Source organism: Zalophus californianus, chromosome 3 (genome assembly GCF_009762305.2).
Source record: "Zalophus californianus isolate mZalCal1 chromosome 3, mZalCal1.pri.v2, whole genome shotgun sequence".
NCBI lineage: Eukaryota > Metazoa > Chordata > Mammalia > Carnivora > Otariidae > Zalophus > Zalophus californianus.
In genome coordinates this window covers 159,887,301-159,906,529 of record NC_045597.1, presented here as the reverse complement: position 1 = coordinate 159,906,529, position 19,229 = coordinate 159,887,301, and the positions used below count along the sequence as shown (strand labels likewise).

The 19,229-nt window shown below is 36.0% G+C and overlaps 1 protein-coding gene across 2 annotated transcripts; it reads left to right on the top strand.

Annotated features, from left to right (window-relative positions):
• Positions 1 to 209: 209 nt before the first annotated feature.
• TYW5 (tRNA-yW synthesizing protein 5) lies at positions 210 to 19,150 on the top strand. Of its 2 annotated transcripts, XM_027589450.1 has the most exons (8): positions 210 to 346; positions 5,488 to 5,642; positions 9,923 to 9,992; positions 12,589 to 12,633; positions 13,686 to 13,823; positions 15,563 to 15,650; positions 16,041 to 16,157; positions 18,812 to 19,150. In XM_027589450.1, exons 1-8 carry the CDS (start codon positions 269 to 271, stop codon positions 19,066 to 19,068), a joined length of 948 nt encoding a protein of 315 aa, XP_027445251.1. In that variant the 5' UTR covers positions 210 to 268; the 3' UTR covers positions 19,069 to 19,150. The 2 variants fall into 2 exon arrangements, with proteins under 2 accessions (XP_027445251.1, XP_027445252.1); XM_027589451.1 differs by lacking the exon at positions 12,589 to 12,633 and having other exon boundaries at positions 214 to 346.
• Positions 19,151 to 19,229: the final 79 nt, after the last annotated feature.

Sequence of the window (19,229 nt, the reverse complement as noted above, 5' to 3'; positions counted from 1 at the left end):
GCAGAGCAGCATCCGGAGAGAGAGGCTAGTGAGTAAAGGTGCCCTGCTGCTGCCACCTCTGGTGAGTCGGCCCCATTCCGGCTCTCCAGCACGCAACTCACGTAGAGGCCTTTTAGCCCCGGGCCCAGCTCCCCGACCAGCCGCGCTTGCGAGTCCGTGGGTCCCGCGGACCTTTTCTCTCCGGCTTGTGTTTCCGGGCGGATGGCATGCTGAGGGACGTGTCAGGCCACGGTTTCCAGCACTTGGAAGAGGACGGGCGTGAGCAACCATGGCCTGGGAGAGTCTCTCGGTACCTCGGCTTGAGGGCGTTTCGCAGGAACGGTTCCTGCAGCACCTCTACCCGCAGGTGAGGGCCTCCCTACCACTTGGGCGGCTCCGAACTGGTTTCCCGAAACCCAGGTTATGGGGAGGAGGCAGCGGGCGGCTGAAGATGGTTGATTGGCTGGCTCTGTGGCTAGGGGAGAGGGCGCGTGGGGGATGTCGAATGGATCCTCTGTTAAGTTTTCCAGGGAGAATGGTTCCACGTTTCTGGGGAGCAGGATGATAGCGGAGAGCTGAGTGCGAGAAACGGCTTCCCTAGTCAGCACTGCTCGCTGCGAAGAGTGGCCTTTCTGGGACTCTCTTACGCTGTCTCCTTCCGTTACTGTGGCAACAAAGGGAGATTTCCCACTGCCACCCCATCTTGCATCGGGTTTCCTAAAGTTTAGAGGAGGTTTCACCGCCCCGCTGGTGGCCCGAAAGGTGCCTGTTAGTGTACTCGAGTTACTGGATTCAGAAGAGCAATTTTTCACTGCACTGAGCCAAAGGGGAAGCGATGGGAATCCCTCAGGAAACTTCCACCAGTCTTGGATTCTAACTAACCTGGGTTCTGATTCAGATGTTGGAAGCTCTTACATGTGTAATCCGAACCTTAGTTCTTTAAGAGAAAAACTCAAGAGGAAAATATTAAAGAGAAGTATTTTTACTTGCAGTGCTTTGTAAGGGAAGCCATACTTCAGAGAAACTGAGACTAAGAGCCCAGCAGATATTTCAAGAAAAAAATAACGGACAAGGTTATAGTTAGTATGCTTCTGGTTGAACTCCTCTCTCCCCGCAATTTCAATTGATATTTACAAGGTGGTCATAGAGCTATAGTTCTCGGTATTAAAGAAGCAGGAATGAAGTTTTTTCTTTTGGGAGTTAGCAACCTGCAGAGAGGATCTAAGCCTTCATTTATTTGTGAGTCTAGTGCTGGATGGTTCGTTGTTGCACTCCCCACCCCCACCTCAGTATGTGTTCATAAAAGATGTTTGCAGAGCACCACTGTGGAGATCCAATGTTGTATGTGGAAATGCTTTGTAAGATGCATGGCAGAGGGTATTTTGTAATATAATCTCCCCAGGCAAGATATATAATATGTCACAGAGAAAGCATCACTAAGTTTCATAAACTGGAAAATTGCAAACAACACTCTGGTCACAATGTAATAAAATTAGAAATTAATGAAATTGAAGAACAAGATCTTTCGTTGGAAACACTAAAGAAAATCTACGAGGGGGCATAGGCTTCATATTTTTAACATGTTTTAATAGTTAACAGTGTGATATAGGTGCATGAATAGATAGACCAGAGAAATAGAACGGAAAGTCTGGAGATCTACATATATTCAGAAGTAAATTTCCATTTATATGGAGATTTAGTATGTGATAAACACGGTATGTTAAGAATCACTGGGGCAAAGGAACTTTAAATGGTGCTGGGGCAATTGGATAGTCATTTAAAAAATGATAAAATTAGATTTATATCTGACACCATACACAAGAGTAGTCTCTAAATGGATCAGAGATGCAAATATAAAGTGAAACTACACAGTACTAGAAGAAAACATAGGTCAATTCCTCTATGATGTAGGTCTGTGGAAGGGCTTTCTAACTATGACTGAAAATTCAGGTGTAGTTAAAAATTAAAATTTGAATACATAAAATACAAGCTGGGAAAAAAATATTGGCAACATGTTTCATAAAAGGGCCACAGAAGCCCATGTATTTAAGAACTTTTAAAAATTAAAGGGGTTGGGGTGTGAAAGGCCAAAAGTCTGATAAAATGTGAGCAGTTGACAAAAAAAAAAAGATAAAATGACCTCTAAACATGAAAAGGTGTTCAACATTACTCATAAGAGAACCTCAAGCCATACTGATATTCCATTTCTTATCTATCATTGGCAAAAAATCAGAAGGCTGATTTTTAAAAATACTACTCTTGGTGAGGCTGTGAAGGAACTGGCACTCTCACACTTTATGCCAAGTGGTACAACCCTTGTGGGGGGGAATTTGGCATATCTAACAAAACTGTGTATATGTTTACTTTATGATCCAGCAGTCCCACTTCTAGGAGTTTACTTTGAGGATTAGTGCAAATAACCTAAAAGAAAAAAAAAAAAAAACCCAAAACCATGGACAGGAGAGTGATTGATTAAATTGCTCATTTACACTGTGGTGTACAAAGCTGTAAAAAAGAATGAGGGAGGGGCGCCTGGGTGGCTCATTCGTTAAGCATCTGCCTTCAGGTCATGATCTCAGAGTCCTGGGATGGAGCCCCGCATCGGGCTCCCTGCTCCGCGGGAAGCCTGCTTCTCCCTCTCCCACTCCTCCTGCTTGTGTTCCTTCTCTCACTATGTCTTTCTCTGTCAAATAAATAAATAAAATCTTAAAAAAAAAAAAACAAAAAACAAAAAGAATGAGGGAGGGGCGCCTGGGTGGCTCAATCCTTAAGCGTCTGCCTTCCGCTCAGGTCATGATCCCAGAGTCCTGGGATCGAGCCCCGCATCAGGCTTCCCTGCTCCGTGGGAAGCCTGCTTCTCCCTCTCCCACTCCCCCTGCTTGTGTTCCCTCTCTCGTTATGTCTCTCTCTGTCAAATTAATAAATAAAATCTAAAAAAAAAAAAAAAAATGAGGGAGATAACCTGAATTGATAGAAGTGATTTCCAGGATATGTTTTTAGATTTAAAAAAATCAAATTACAAAAGAAAATACATACGTGCCACCTTTTTGTGAAAAAAAGAAGGGGAAATAAAGAAGTATATATGTTTTTGGTCTCTTTGGGGGGCGGGGGGTGGAAAAAAGGAATGATAAGCCAGAAATGAGACTGGTTAGCTATAGGGGATGAGTGAGATGAGGTGAAAGAATGTGGCTGGGGTGACCTTTTTGTATAGTTTTGACTTTGGGGATCACATTAATGTTTTACATTCTAAAGTAATAGTAATAATAAAATTAACAAGGATGAGGATGATTAAAAAACCCAAAACTCAAATATAAAATCTAAAAAAATAATAAGGGGGAGGAAAATAAGTAACCCAAGTCACTTTTGAACACAGTACATATTGTATATCCTCAGTCTAAAGACAAAAAAAAACTGTAAACAAATACTGAACTCTAGGTAATAGACTTGCTTTTTTATAGTGATGTGACTTAGCAATTGTGAAAGTACTTACTTTGAATTTATGCAATTGATTAAACATTGAGGATAATAGGAACGAGGTTTCTCATTGTTAGGAGAAAGGAGTTACAAATATATAAACAAAAATTAAAATGAGTCTTGTGGTATAAGATCAGAATTGAGGTATCAGTATTAGAGGTATTATGGTTCGTTCATAGATACATCCATTAAGTGCGTGTATGTGTGTGTGTGTGTATGTGTATAGTATATACATATGCTTGAAGAGAGATAAATAGATATGGTATATACCTATGTGGGGTGGGGGTGTGTGTGCATGCGCACACATGCATATTTGGGAAAAGGGGGAATGAGTATACACAGACTTCCACATATTTCCTAGCTCTGTCCACTAAGAAGGCCTAGAAGTAATGATACCCCAATAACAATGAACACACCTAACGCCCAGATCATGGTTTCTAAGTAACATACCCTTTAAAAGAAACCAGAGCTGCTTGAAGAAATGACTGTAGGGCTGGGATGGAAAGAGTATAAAAGGATTCTGGATTGTGTCTTCTTTACTATGAAGTAAGGAAGTGTTCAGGTAAAAAGTCACAAGAGCCAGCTTGATTTGGATCCTACTGGCCAAATCTAAGATAATTTGAACATCAAAATTATATCAGTAGATTATAACCAAGTGAATAAAATTAATGGAGATAAATAAATAAATTAGCTCATTTTAACATCAGAAAGCCAACTAATGTAGAAGATGATGGAGTTTTTAAAAGTCATAATTTTTGTGTTCATCATAGCAATACTTAACTCAGGCAGGAATTACCAGTTGATCAAAATTAACATCACAAGTAATAGGGCAAAATATCATGTGCTACCTGATGTGTTGCACTGAGAAGGACACAACATTGCTTCTTTGGTACATTCCTTCTAAAAATGCATAACCTGAATCTAATCATAAAGAAACATTAGATAAACTGAAATTGAAAGGCTTCCTACAAAATAACTGGCCTGTACTTTTCAAAAACGTCAAGATCATGGAAGAAAAAGGCTGAGGAACTGTTCCAGATTAAGAGACATGGCAACTAAATGCAGTGTGGCATCTCAGAAATGGGAAAACAAAACAAAACAAAAAACAATTATAAGGGATATTATTAAGACAGTTAGCAAAATTTGGATATGGACTGTGAAGTCGTAGTATTATATCAGTGTTAAATGTAATTTTGATAATTATTCTGTGACTATGTAAGAAAATGTCTTTGTTCTCAGGAAATATACTCCAGTTTTTGGAGATAAAGAAGTATGATGTCAGCAATACCTTGAAGTAGTTAAGAAAAAATTTAATTATTTTTAATAATATGGTCCTCTCTATACACAACATAGAGTGAGAATGAATGATAAAGTTAATGGGGCAAATGTTAAATTAACAGTTGGTGAATCAGAGTAAAGGGTATATGGGAGTTCTTTGTTCTTGCAACTTTTCCACAAGTTTGAAATAGTATCAAAATAAAAAGTTACGAACAATATTTGACTATAAAATACAAATTTTAATCATTTATATTTTTGTCATAACACTTGTGAAAATGCCTTTTTAAAAAGATTTATTTATTTATTTGAGAGAGAGCGCAAGTTGTGAGGGTGAGGAGGGCAAAGGGAGAGAGAGAATCTTGAGCAGACTTCCTGCTGAGTGCTGGAGCCCAGATGTGGGACTCAATCCCATGACCCATCATGACCTGAGCTGAAATCACGAGTCGGATGCTCAGCCAGCTGAGCCACCCAGGCACCCTGAAAATGCTTTAAATAATGTTCAGATTTCTTGTTCTCAGCTAGTAATGGTACTGCTGTTTCATTTGGCTTATTTTCCTAATGTTAAAATTTTGTTCTAAGTATATTACAGTGATGCTCTTCCTGCTTTGTAGCATGAATTGTTAAAGGTTTGAGTTTGAGCATCTTAGGATCAAGAATCATTTCTTAATTGTTTTTGTCCTTCTATTGCCAAATGTAACTCCAGATATGTTGTTCATCTTCCCTAATTTTTTGTTGTATATTTTTCCCCACTTACAGAGAAAACCCCTAGTGTTGGAAGGAATTGATTTGGGGGCATGTACAAGCAAATGGACAGTGGATTACCTGAGCCAAGTTGGAGGGAGAAAAGAAGTAAAGATTCATGTTGCTGCAGTTGCCCAGATGGACTTCATTAGTAAGAACTTTGTATATAGGTATTTTCTTCTGAGGTTTACTCTGGGACTACAAATAACTTATCTTAAGCCTTGAAAATATTTTTGTATTATTATACAAAGACCATATGGCATTTCATCTTTTGGCTACTTTGATATTTAAAGAATAGCTTTTAAAAGACAAGAATTCTGAGTTTACACGGTTATATAAAAACATTTTCAAACACCATTTTTTTCAAATAGGGTATATGGCTGATACCTTCTGGAGCTATGGAAGGAACTGGATTTCTGTAACTGGAGTTAGAGTACCCTTACATTGGGTGTGCTATACTCATTCAGTGCTCCATTAATTAATTGATCCGCATTAGTAATTGTTATCTAGGGTAATGAATTCTAAAGTTTTCCTTCATAACCTATTTTGATTTTAATGCTCTTATTTTTAGAAGATTTTCTAATTTGTAATTATTCTGACAGAAGCGTAAGCCCATGTTTTCTTTTTCTGCTCTCTCCAGAAATAAAGGACAGGTAGTTGCTATGTTTGGTATAGTTTGTAATTATTCTGACAGAAGCGTAAGCCCATGTTTTCTTTTTCTGCTCTCTCCAGAAATAAAGGACAGGTAGTTGCTATGTTTGGTATAGTTTTTCATCAACTTGGATAGCTTTAAAAAAATCATACTAAATTTTCTCTTTTGACAAAATACCCTTAAATACTTTTAATTTCCCTTGTGGTTGTCATTTTATGCTTTAGGATATCTTAAAAGTAAGTAAGATAGTTAAAAGCTGTTGAGTGTCTGAACTTGAAAGTTTTAAATGTTGTAATCTTATAGATGTAATATGTTATTTATTCCCATGTTTCATTAAAAATGTTAAAAGACACTTATATTCTGCACGTGCAGTTTCCAGCAAACTGAGTCTATTAAAAAACCATGTAGTTTACAAAAGACTGATTTTTAAAGAAAGATGGTTCTCACTGTTCCTTCCAGAGTTTAGAGATGAGTTAAACAGAGCTTCTAATGTCCAGAGCCCTTCCTTTCTCATTAGAGTTTTCCAAGCTCATATAGCAGCTTGCCAAAGGATTTCTCAGTTTTTGATTCTTTGAATATTCATCATTATAGTTTTGATTTTTAATAGGCCGTGAATTGAATTTAATTGCCACAAGTTTTTCTAAGTGTAAGAACTTTTCATTTTTTATTAAATCAAAAAGGTGGAAGAAAGTGCTGGAATGATGAACGTTTTTAAGCTGGCAGTTAATGATGTTTATTTTCCAGAGAGTCCAAAGCCATAACAAATGGGTATTGAAACTTCATCTTGAATTGCTTTGCTGTTTTGTCGTGTTCCATAAACTTCTCAAAACTTGTTTTTGAATCGCATACATTATGTAATAGTTCCTATCCCAGCTTTCTCCAGGCCTTTCACGAGAGCTGCTAAAGAGTTGCAAGATTATTTTCTTAGTGCAAGAAAAAAATAGATGTAGTCATTTTTGGCAGTTACCAGGGAGTAGGAAAGAAGGGAGGCATCTAGGTCAGGAGTCTAGAAAGGAAGAAATCCTACACACATATATCATTGTCATCACTTTAGTTTAAGGTTGCATTTCTGCTTATTAAATATTTGAAGAGCAATACATTTCCAGGTCTTAGCTTTTACTTCTTTCTTCTTGGTGGCTCTCAGTGTTCTTCCAGAATCAGGGTACTATGAGTGAGAGGAGTACTGTGTGGTGGCAGAATACTGTTGGTATTCTTCTGGTCATAGATTTAAAGAAATAAATTGGTCTGACTCTTAATATAGCTTTATTTAACTGCTTCTGTCTATCACATCATCTCATTCCTTTTATCATCCTGCTCTTACTATTTATTATACTTTTATTAATCCTGATCTTGATTTTGCAAAGCAGCCTTTGCAAATGGGAAACAGGACATTGAAGATTTTTTTTTTCTCTTTCTTAATGTTGGTAACCACTTTCATGCTGCTGAAGGGTACATTATCATTGTTAATCCCACCATTTTTCCTTTACTGAGCACTTACTATATATCAAGTACTGTGCCATGCATCCTAGATTTAATTTAGAAAGCCTGTGAGGTAGTTTGTTTTGTTTTGTTTTCAATAATTATACAATTGAGAAAATGGAGGCTTAAATACATTAGGTAACTTACCCAAGATCATGTGCCTTGAAATAATGGAACCAAATTTATATCCAAATTTGCCTGACTCCACAGAACCCATGATCCTAACCCCTCTTTGATACTACCTCCCTTACTGGTCTGTTACCAGTCCAGACGGATGAAACTTAAATAGCAGATGTCCTTCTTTTTGAAACATGCTTGGGATAGAAGAAAACCTTGAGTCTAAGGAACTTCCTAATTCACACCTTGTTCCCCCCTCTCTCAGAAGCTCTGATAGGCACCACTACCTAAGGAAAAAGATTGCTGAGAGCACCGCTTCTCTGATTTGAGTTACTTTATTTGCCCTGTTCTTATAAAGGTCTTGAAAAACTTCTGAGTTTTCCCTAGTAAAAAGATAAGCCTAGGCAACTGCACCAATTACAGGGGTAGCTCTGTACCTGAGGGGCTTCCATATTTTCCCTAAATTCTTCAAAGTTGCTTTGGTAGGAATGAAGGGTCTATGGTGAGGTCAGAGATGGAAAACATTGCATAGGAGGATGCCAAGTAAATTTGTTGATATAATTAACTAGAAACTGTAGTAGCAAATTGGTCTGAGCAGATGGCAGACTCCTTTCTTCTCTCTTGCAGTGCTCACTCTTATACATAATCATCAGCAGTGTCCTCAAGTTCAGATTGACATTCGCGCCCACAGGACCTATTAGTCCATAATTTGTCATCAGAGTCACTTAGCTTTACAAAAGGATACAAGGCAGGAAACCACATTCTAGCAGTATAGTATCAGTGGGAGTCCTTGTACCAATCCAGGAGCCATTTTTTGGTTCACCAAGTGACAGCTTAATTGCAAGGGAACAAGAAAGACTATAAAGATGGGTACAGAAACACCCTTAGCTAAAGGAAGCCACATAGTCCACAGAAACCAGTGACATGAAATGGCCCATGAATTTAGCTTCTAGGTTCCTCCAAGGGACAAACTCAATTACAAGAGTTATACCACACACAGGGAAGCCGTATCTTTTGCTTCTTAATAATCCACTCATCAGCCTTTCAGTCCGGACATAGTTCATCAATCAGGGGTCATTTCTTACAATAAACAATGTTAACTGATATCACAGGTGACATTCCACATTTATCTTAACCCAGTAGGTTTTCTACAAAAGCATTGCTAGGAAAAGGTAAGCCCAAGGTCATCTTCTTATAGAGAAGGAGAAAGGGTTTTTGCTAACCCTTTCTCCCCATTTCCTCAGTACAGGTTTAAAGTGGAAAGATATTTGGTGGTAAGAGTGAAAAGGCTAAAAGGAAAAAAAGAGAAAAAAGACTACTACTCTTAATCAGAGGTTTGGAGGCTGAGTGCAATGCGGGTTGGGTGGAGAGGCTTTTGACCCAGATGCTTTTGAGGACTTCTTTGTCTTGATGTTACTGTTATCATCTTCATGTAGGGATCAGTACTTTTGCTTCTAGAATGGTGAAGGGACGGGATGGGACCCAGAGAAATGGTAGCCCTCCAGGCTCAATAGTGAGATAAAAGGAAACGAACTGCTTCTGTGATGTTCAGCCCTGTTTATCACAGGGAAGGAGATAGCCATTTGAACAGAAATATTGAAGAAGAATAAAACTTGGTCACTTCCCTGAATTCTCCTTGAGGTATTCCTCAGAAGCCTTAAAATGACAGAGTGGTGAAGGAGATTGAGAGCAGTGTTGTGGGCTTCTGTTTTCTGTGGTAGTGCCAGAAGGCAGGAAGATCAGTGAGAGTGAAGGACTTGGTCTTACTGGACCATTTACCTACTATCTCTTCCAAAGTAGCACTTAGTAGTTTGTCCCATTCCTCAGTCACAAGACTTGTTTTGCCATGACACTTGAAGTAGCACATTTGAAAGTTTGTGTATATCCAGAGGTAACCGGATACCACAGACACATTTTTCTAACAGTAACTTGGAATAGGAGGGTATTGACATAAGAAGGATTCATCTGTCCCATAGATTTAGAAGTCTTTAATTTTTGAAATTATAATTTTAGACAATCTAGGTCAAATAAGCATACTGCCAAATGAATTTTGAAAATTTAGAATTCCACATAATAGATTATAATAAAATTATGGCTATTGTAAAACAGAAGAGCATATACAACTCCAACAAGCCAATATATAGTGATAAGGGTATTACTAGTTGGTTTATTGAGTCCAAGGCTTTTTTGTCTTTATTTCAGAACTTTACCTTTTGATAAGTTGGTTCAGAGAGCAGCTGAAGAAAAGCATGAAGAATTCTTTATTTCAGAGGTAACTGCTTTGAACATACTCTCTTTAGAAAGCATTAATACGTACATACTAGGTGGATTTTCTTATACAAGAATATTAGATATGTAAGAGCTGTAGTCTTCTCTGATAGCTGTTTTTAAGGTTTGGTTGTGTGTGCCAGTAGATCTAGTTTTGCTATTTATTAGATCTCAGACCTTGGCCAAATTATTTTTCTGTACCTCTGTCTACTCATCTATAAAATAGGAACAATAATAGTACCTGTCTGATAAGGTTTTTGTGACAGTTAACTAAATAAAATCTGTAGAGTACTTAGCACAATGCCTGACATGTGGAAACTATTTACTAAATGTTAGCGATTAATGATAACTTTCTTTAAAAATGCTTTGGTCTGGGGCGCCTGGGTGGCTCAGTCGGTTAAGCAGCTGCCTTTGGCTCAGGTCATGATCCCAGGGTCCTGGGATCGAGCCCTGCATCTGGCTCCCTGCTCGGCGGGGAGCCTGCTTCTCCCTCTCCCTCTGCTGCTCCCCCTGCTTGTGCTCACTCTCTTTTGAAAAGAAAAGAAAATGCTTTGGTCTGATATTCAGTTCAAATGCTGAAGGAGAACTTTATTTTCATATCTTATTGACTGTTAGACTATTTCTATATTTTATTATTGTTATCAATGTGTTTTCTGTTGTATTTGCTATAACATTTGTTCAGGATTAAATGCAGAAGAATTCTTATTTACATTATAATCCAGTTTTAAATCAATTTAGAGATCTTGAGATAAAGCACTGAGACTCATATATAAATACATTTTTTAAAAATTCACGGTTATCTCAAAAGCACATTTTGAAAATGAACTGCTTTTTAAGCTTTGAATAAAGCTGTTGTCTGCATTTGAGCCAGCCGGGCTGGTGGCCAGTTTGGTAGTGACAGGTGCTGCCTGCTCACAGTTGTTCAACAGGTAGTGATCACACCAGATTACCACCAGGATCCCTCCAAACTCTGCAGGTCTGTGATTCTGTGGTATGATAAGATTATCTACTAAAACTGATTTCATTAACTATACCTGAACTAACAGTGTATATTCATCTTATTTATATACTTTCCATAATCTTTAGATGTAAATCCTTTATCTTGTCTCTGTTTCTTTTATTTCACTTGACATTTCATGGCTATTTACATCTGTGTTGCTCATTACCCTTGGACAGGAAAGTTTCAAAGGGCAACTGACTATACATGTATATTTATATCTTAAAATTATGGAAAGTATTTTAGTCTTTGAGGAAGCAGGTGCTAAGATGGAATTAGGAGTGCAAATAGGTTTACTGGGGAGTAATATCCCTGAAAAGAAAGAGAAGGATTGGGTAGGCGGAAGCCATCAGACAGTGACATAGATCTGATGGACTCTCTGCCAGCTCACTGTGGAACTCCTGAGCAAAGACTGCCTGTTAGTGGAGTCCTGTGTGGGTGGCAAAGTCTAAGCCTTTTACCATCTTGCTCAGTCATTGGTTGGGGCTACCCCAAGAAGAGCATGACCTTGAAAGGCTGAGGTAGACCTGAAAGAATTAATGGCTGGCAGCCATAAGTTAATCACACTCTGCAACTAGCAATGAATTCTTTCTTAAAGGGGTTCTGCATAGTGCACCTCTGTGTCTGCCCATGAATTTTTTTTCCAATCCTAGAACATAGGAACTGGTAGAAAACTCAGAATTTTGAAGAGCATACTTTGAAACCTATTTAGCCAATAATAAATTTATAGAAATTATCTGGTATTACTTAAAAATATAAAAACACTGGATCTGAGAGTAGAGTTAAATTTTTGGTCATAGATTTATAATACGTTGTTAAGGTAAATAACATGGATTTTTGAATTTTGTGTTATAATGGTCAGTGTAGTTATAAAAGAGGCAGAATTCCTGAGTTGGATTGCCCTTGTGCTTGACCCAGTATCTCAGTTCCCTAATTCTTAGAGGAAATGCAGGCAGCAGTAGTGTTTTATAATTCAAACAGTTCTCTCTTACAGCTACTCAGTGAAGGGTAACTGGCAGTTTTTTTTTAAGTATCAACATGAATTTACTACTCTAAAATGACTTTTTTTTTTTGAAATGACATATTTCTAATTCATACATGAGCTGACTTTAAAGGATTTGGCTTGAGAACTTATATGACCAGTGGTAGGCTTAACTTGATAAAATGCAGTGTTCCAGATTTTTAAAAAATGTATTACTGAAATTTTAATTATCATATTTATCTCCTATTCTACATTTGCATTATATTAAGAAGTTTGTTATTGGCCTCAACAATACCTTGAGATCATGTGTGTTATACAAATGAGAATTCTTTTAAGTCTTATTGTTAAGAGTCTAAATAACTTAAAGTCTGAATTAAGCATTGTGTTTTAGATAGAGTAGATATGTGTTGCCTTTCATATTTATATAATATTTTGTGGATCCAGTCATTATTACAAGTAGCCTATAAAGACATTTCTTCATATGGCCACCAGAGAGCATTAGTAGAAAGGGTAAGAAAACAGAACTGTTTCAAAAACAACTGGGTTAGATTTTACAACTCATTTCCTTCCATCTTTATTTTCACATGAATATTTATGTTACTTTTCTTTGGGGTGTTTAAGGATGAGAAGTACTACTTACGGTCACTTGGGGAAGACCCTAGAAAGGTAAGAATTCTGAATGTAGAACAAAGGCTTAAAACCTAAAGGATGTATATATTTAAACTGGCACTGTAGTTTTTATACTTATTGCCTGACATATGACCTGTTTCATCTTTTTTCCATTCTTTTCTCAATGATTTCTGCCCTTGAATAAGAAGTAAAATTATTAGGGGTGCCTGGGTGGCTCAGTTGGCTAAGTGGCCAACTCTTGATCTCGGCTCAGGTTATGATCTCAGGGTCCTGGGATCAAGCCCAGAGTCAGGCTCTGCACTCAAGCAGGGAGTCTGCTTGAGGATTTTCTCTCTCTCCCTCTGCCCCTCCCCTGCTTGCATGCACGTGCTCTCTCTCTCTACAATAAATAAATGAATCTTTAAAAGAAAAAAAGTAAAATTATTAAAAGTTAATTAGTTTTTAAGTAGGACCATAGTATCTTCGTGTTTAAAGTCACTCCTCTAATCTCTACACAATTAAAAAATCCTTTCTACTATATTTTACAGATGGCCATTCAGCTGATAAAATATAATCTAAAATAATTATTAAAATACTGAATAATTCACTAATACAAGCTTTGACATGTATTCAGTCAAATTAATATGGCTGCATTGTTAAGGAATGATCTCTAAAATGATCATGTAAGATTCTGTTTTTTCCTTTTCTGTTCCCATTTAGTTCTTTGACTTCTTTTAGTCTCTTCCCTCAGTAAAACCCAGAGGTTTTACATAGTTAATAATGTTCAAATTGTTGACTCCTAAATTTTAAATACTACTATTGGAGTAGATGGCAGTTGTATGATTGTTGTCTAAATAGGAAGAACCAGTTAATGAAGCATATTAAGCTTAACCGTACTGATATTGTTGAATCTGCAGTCTGTTACATAGTCTGTTATTCCTTCATTTGAAAGCTCATGTGTTGACTATCATCACTTAGTATTTTAAAGCAATGAACAGTTTTACCCCATTCCTCCTTAATATCATGGGCTCTGATGACAGCCTGAGGTAAAACAAGCATTATACAAATATTGCATTATTAAAATTCTTACCATGTTTCTCTCAATGCAGGATGTTGCAGATATCAGAAAGCAGTTTCCTTTACTGGAAGGAGATATTAAGTTTCCAAAATTTTTCAAAGAGGAGCAGTTCTTTTCCAGTGTTTTTCGAATTAGCTCACCAGGATTACAACTTTGGACCCACTATGATGTATGCTACATAAATGAGAAATCTGAAGCTACAGTAGATATTTAGCATTTATAGACATAACATTTACAGTTTCAGCTTTCTGTAGACTACCCTAAAGATCTTGGAGACATAATTTGCTGAAACATGAGATTTGAAAACAGGGTGCTCTGCAAGTTGGTGATATGGGAATAAATTATTTAACTAATGCTATAGCCTAGTGTCTTACATTTGCATTTCTCTGTGGTGGTGGTCTTGATTCGTTATATTGTGTGTGTGTGTGTGTGTGTGTGTAAGTTTTATGAAGTGGTTTTTAATATGTGAAAAATGGCCACCAGATGAGGGGGAAAGTTGTACAAGTGGAAAAAGCAATAAGGTTGTGACAATGAGGATGTGGAAATGATACACATGACTAGATGGAACTGTTACTCAAGAGAAAGGCAGAAGTTTGTGGAGAGCCATTTCCAGTTATAAGAATTTGGGGATTTCAGAAGGTCTTAGATTATACATCCCTTGAGAATGTGAAATGTCCACTGTATTTGTTGAACACCAAGATGTATAGAATATTGTCCCTGATCATTTACTCTATGGTATTACAATTTTACTTGCTTAAATATATGCATATAAATACTTTAAACACATTAAGAATATTGTGTATGGTTTGGTGTTGGGTGGAGAAATTTAGGACGCTAAGGCAATACCTAATAGGTTTCTAAAGATAATTTTTTAAAAAGCTCTAAATCAAGCTATATTAAGTTTTATAAGTGTGTTATAATTCAGCTGAGGGCCCTTTGGGAGGATTTTAACATCATAACTCTAATTAAATGAGATAGACATAAATTCTTAGTATATTTTTTAAAAGTTTTGCATAAATGATGTGAAAAAATGATGTGGTGACAAATATATTTTTAATTGTATTATGTGACTATTTTAAATTTTAACTAGTATCACTATCTAGATTTATAATAGAATTCCAAACAGCTTTTCTTACATTAAAAATAAGTCAAAGGAATGCTTGTTATATAGTTAAGGTTTACATAAGAAAAGGGTTAGTAATGAAAGGAAAAATGCTTAGGTAGAAACGATATGTAAATAATTATGAATATATCTTGCTTAGTATATATTTTAATTCCTTGGCTGAGAATTATGTAGCTCTGCCTTTTAACATTTTCCGCAAAGTGTACCCTTGTGTATGCAGAAATAGTCAAGATTACTCCATTAATAAGTACATCAAGAAAATTTGCCAGGTTACAATCCTGTAGAAAGAATTTGGAAATCAAGATGCCTATAACTAAATTATGGCTGGCCGTATATATTAAAAGAGTTTAGTGATGGTTGATTACAGCAGTACCTTGTGTTTTCCCAGCACTTAATTTTTCTAAGTGCTTTCAATCTGTTGCCTAATGTTGGCCATATAGCATTCTTTGACAGATAAGGAAGTACTAATCAAGGAGAGCCTCAAATAAGTCTAACTACCCTCCCTGTCATACTGGTGGGGCAAGGGCAAATAGTTCTCAGATTTCTTAATGGCTTGCCAGTCCTTCCCATTTTAAGGCAGTGCTGCAGGAATATCTTTAATAAAGGAAGTTTCATTTACAATATAAATGTTTACATTGTTAGACTATTACTATAAATGTTTTAGATAATGTGAGTCAAGTCTTACTAAAGGATAGGATTTACATTTAATTGTTTGGAATATACCATTGGTTCTGTTTATTTAAATTTTAGATATTGCTTATCCATAAGTTCTTATTGGCTTTCAGGTAATGGATAACTTCTTAATACAAGTGACAGGAAAAAAGCGTGTTGTACTATTCAGTCCTCGAGATGCCCAGTATTTATATTTATCAGGTACTTTTTTTTTTTAAGTTTATATTTCAAAAGTCTAGTCTATTCAGTTACTCTTCTTGGGAAACCTCTTTATTTTCATAGAAAAACATCTTAGGGCCTCTTTCTAATTATGATGTATTTGTGTTCTCCACATGTATGTAGGTAATGATAGGCTATATGAACAATGAAATTTTCAGATTTTCTTAATTATATTACATGGATGTCAGTAGTCATAAGGGTGGATCATTGAAAATTGTCTTAGGTTTCAGGAGAAGAGTAATTGTTCTTACAGTGTGGATATAATAAATAATTGTACAGAAAAGAGTAAGTTTTCAAGTTTATATTTGTGATTACCTTTTAAGAAATGCTAACTTTGCTTAATCTATGTTATCCTTTTTTGGAACTTTTCAGGTACTAAATCAGAAGTACTGGATATAGATAACCCAGACTTAGCTAAATATCCACTGTTTTCCAAGGCTAGAAGGTATGAATGTTCCCTTAAAGCTGGAGATGTATTATTCATTCCTGGTAAGATTTCTAGACCTCATTCACTTCCTGTTTATAAAATCTGTACTCTGTCACTCATCCATTATATGATTTTTTTAGTACAAATGTATGTTTGTTATATGTATTCTGTCCTATACAAGTTGATTTTTATATACACCTGTGTATGTGTGTTTAAAGTATGCTTAAGCAAATTCTTATAAAATTAATGATCTTGCTTTTCAAAGGCAATCTATATAACATTATACTCTTTTTAAGTTATTAAATGATATCAAACAAGATACTTTATATCTGGGAAAAGATTATACCTGGTTCTTTTTAATCATTTCTAAAATATTTGCATATTGGGACACCTAGGTGGCACCATGGGCTAAGCATCCAACTCTGTTTGGCTCAGGTCCTGATCTCAGGGTTGTGAGATGGAGCCCCATGTCAGGCTCCGCACTCAATGCAGAGTCTACTTAAGACTCTCTCCCTCTCTCTCTGTCCCTCCCCCATTCCCGTCTCTCTAAAATAAATAAGTAAATCTTAAAAAAAAAAAAAAATACTGCATATTTTAGAACTATGTCACTTAAGTATTTACCAAGAAATGGTAAATATATTTCAAAGCCAAAACAGATTAAAGATTTTATTAAATATCAAATTGTTATAATCTCAACACCTATGATGTCTTTTGTGTGCATTATTTTCTATGGTCTGAATTAGTGTCACTTAATTTCTTTGTACAATAAATAGGGCATTATTTGTTAGTAATTAGTGATATAATTAACATCTGTAAGCATTCAGAAGTGAATACCTTAAGATTATAAAAATCATAATTAAGATTAAAGGAGTGCATTAACAAATTCTGTTTGTATAGTTGTATTTCTCATGTTTAAGTTAATATATTTTTAATCATTAATACCTCTTTTTTGGGGGCACCTGGGTGGTTCAGATGGTTAAGCGTCTGCCTCCAGCTCAGGTCATGATCTCAGAGTCCTGGAATCTGTCAGGCTCCCAGCTCAGTGGGGACTCTGGTTCTCCCTCCCCTCTGTCTCTCCCCGCCCCCTGCCCCTGCTTGTGCTCTCTCTCTCTCTCAAATGAATAAATAAAATCTTTAAAAAAAAAACAAAAAACCTCTTTTTCAGTGACAGAATTAAATAAAAAAGTATTAATAAAAATATGATCTCATTTGGGGCTACATATAAATTGCTTGAGGATAAGGAACCATGTTTTGGCCATCTTTGTATTCCCCAAGGGGCCTGATAACAATGACCTTAACATAACTGATTATCTATAAAAATTTGATACATTAACTTATGTTCTTTGTAAACAACCAGCACACTAGTGTTTAAACCCATTGCTATTATTTAAATTTCTTGGTTTTGTATCTTTAGAGAATGGTTAAGAGCTATGCAGTTTTCTCTTACTCTGTATACAACTTAAGGAAAAAAAAAGAGCCAGAAATACTTAACATTTGCATATATTTTGAAATAAAAGCAAAATCCCCATCTTTGCATTTAAATTTAACAGAATGGTTAGCTTTTTTCCTGTTATATTGAATAAGGAAAAAGATTCTGAAAGAAAGAGTAGTTAAGATTAAATCCATGTTTGAAACTAGTTTTGCAAATCAAAATATTTTAAGTTTTTGTTTTTCCTAGAGCACTCTTAGAATGAGTTTGTTTCTAAAATTTAGCATCTTGTAAATCTTACTTTCTCCCATTCACAAGATTAAACATTTTTTGACGTGACTAGTATTTTTTTTTAAGATTTTATTTATTTATTTGAGAGAGAGTAGTGGCAGGGGTGGGGGAGGAGCAGAGGGGGAGGGAGAAGCAGACTCCATCCCAAGACCCTGAGATCATGACTTGAGGCGAAGGCAGACCAGACGCTTAACCCAACTGAACGACCCAGGTGCACCATTTACATGACTAGTATTTCATCTTGGTTATATTGTGATGTTGCTTTCATATTCCTATAGCACCTATAGTTTGAAAACATTCAGACTCAATTGAAAACAAAGAAACGTTCTAGAGGAAGTGAAAAATTAATTAGCTATATCATATGATAAAGTTTATTCATCTTCTCTACCACCAAAATATTTGCTTTAGTTTTATATATTTATTGTACAGGAGCCGAAAGAAATATGACATTTATAATTCCATTACAAATAGAAGTATAAAACTAAGGAGGCTACAATGAATGCAAATTTAAGCAAGTTAGAAAACCAAATGCAGCTTGAATAGGAAGTCTTTGAGAACAAAAGTACCGTGCTGAGGCAGAAAAGTCAGAGATACTCCTCAAATGATTGAAATGTTCTGTGTATAAAAAATAAACACTTTTAATGTGGTTGTATGACTCAGGAAGTGTAAACAAGTAACAGAAAACATAGCCCCAAATTACAGAACTACAAAACAAATATAACTTTATTATGTCTTTCAAGTTAAAAGGGAAAATTGCTATTTCCAAAGGTTTTTAAAGTAGGGTTGTGTTATTGACACTTTAAATTGGTTGGCAATTCATAAAAGTTAAAATGATTCTGTTAAAAGCTGGGAGTGTGCTAACGAAGGGATCTAGTTACAAGAATTTCTTACACTGGCTATATGCAATTTGTGATATTTCACTGACATTTTGGTTATTTTTTTTTTTTTACTCTAGGTTTTATTTTTAACTTTTTTTTCCCCTTAAATTTTCTCCAGCTTTATGGTTCCATAACGTAATTTCTGAAGAGTTTGGAGTGGGAGTGAATATCTTTTGGAAGCACCTTCCATCTGAATGCTATGATAAAACAGATACCTATGGAAACAAAGATCCTACAGCAGCATCAAGAGCTGCACAAATTTTGGACAGAGCTTTAAAAACACTGGCTGAATTACCAGAGGAATACAGGGACTTCTATGCACGGCGAATGGTCTTACACATTCAAGATAAAGCTTATAGCAAAAACTTTGAGTAAATAATGAAGTGAATGCGATGAATATAAACTTTTAAATACAATTCAGCTCAAATACTGGAAAAATATAACCACATATAAATTATTTTTTAAAAGATTCCTTCTTTGTTAAAATAGGAAAGAAAACCTCATTTATAGATTAAGTAGATATGAATTGGTGTTTA

What these genes read in the sequence shown, in the direction of transcription:
- TYW5 (XM_027589450.1), top strand. Translation starts at nt 269, where the DNA reads ATGGCCTGGGAGAGTCTCTCGGTACCTCGGCTTGAGGGCGTTTCGCAG. An exon ending in AACTTTGGACCCACTATGAT is followed by an intron (nt 13,824 to 15,562) that starts GTATGCTACATA and finishes ATTGGCTTTCAG; the next exon opens with GTAATGGATAACTTCTTAAT. An exon ending in CCAGTATTTATATTTATCAG is followed by an intron (nt 15,651 to 16,040) that starts GTACTTTTTTTT and finishes GGAACTTTTCAG; the next exon opens with GTACTAAATCAGAAGTACTG.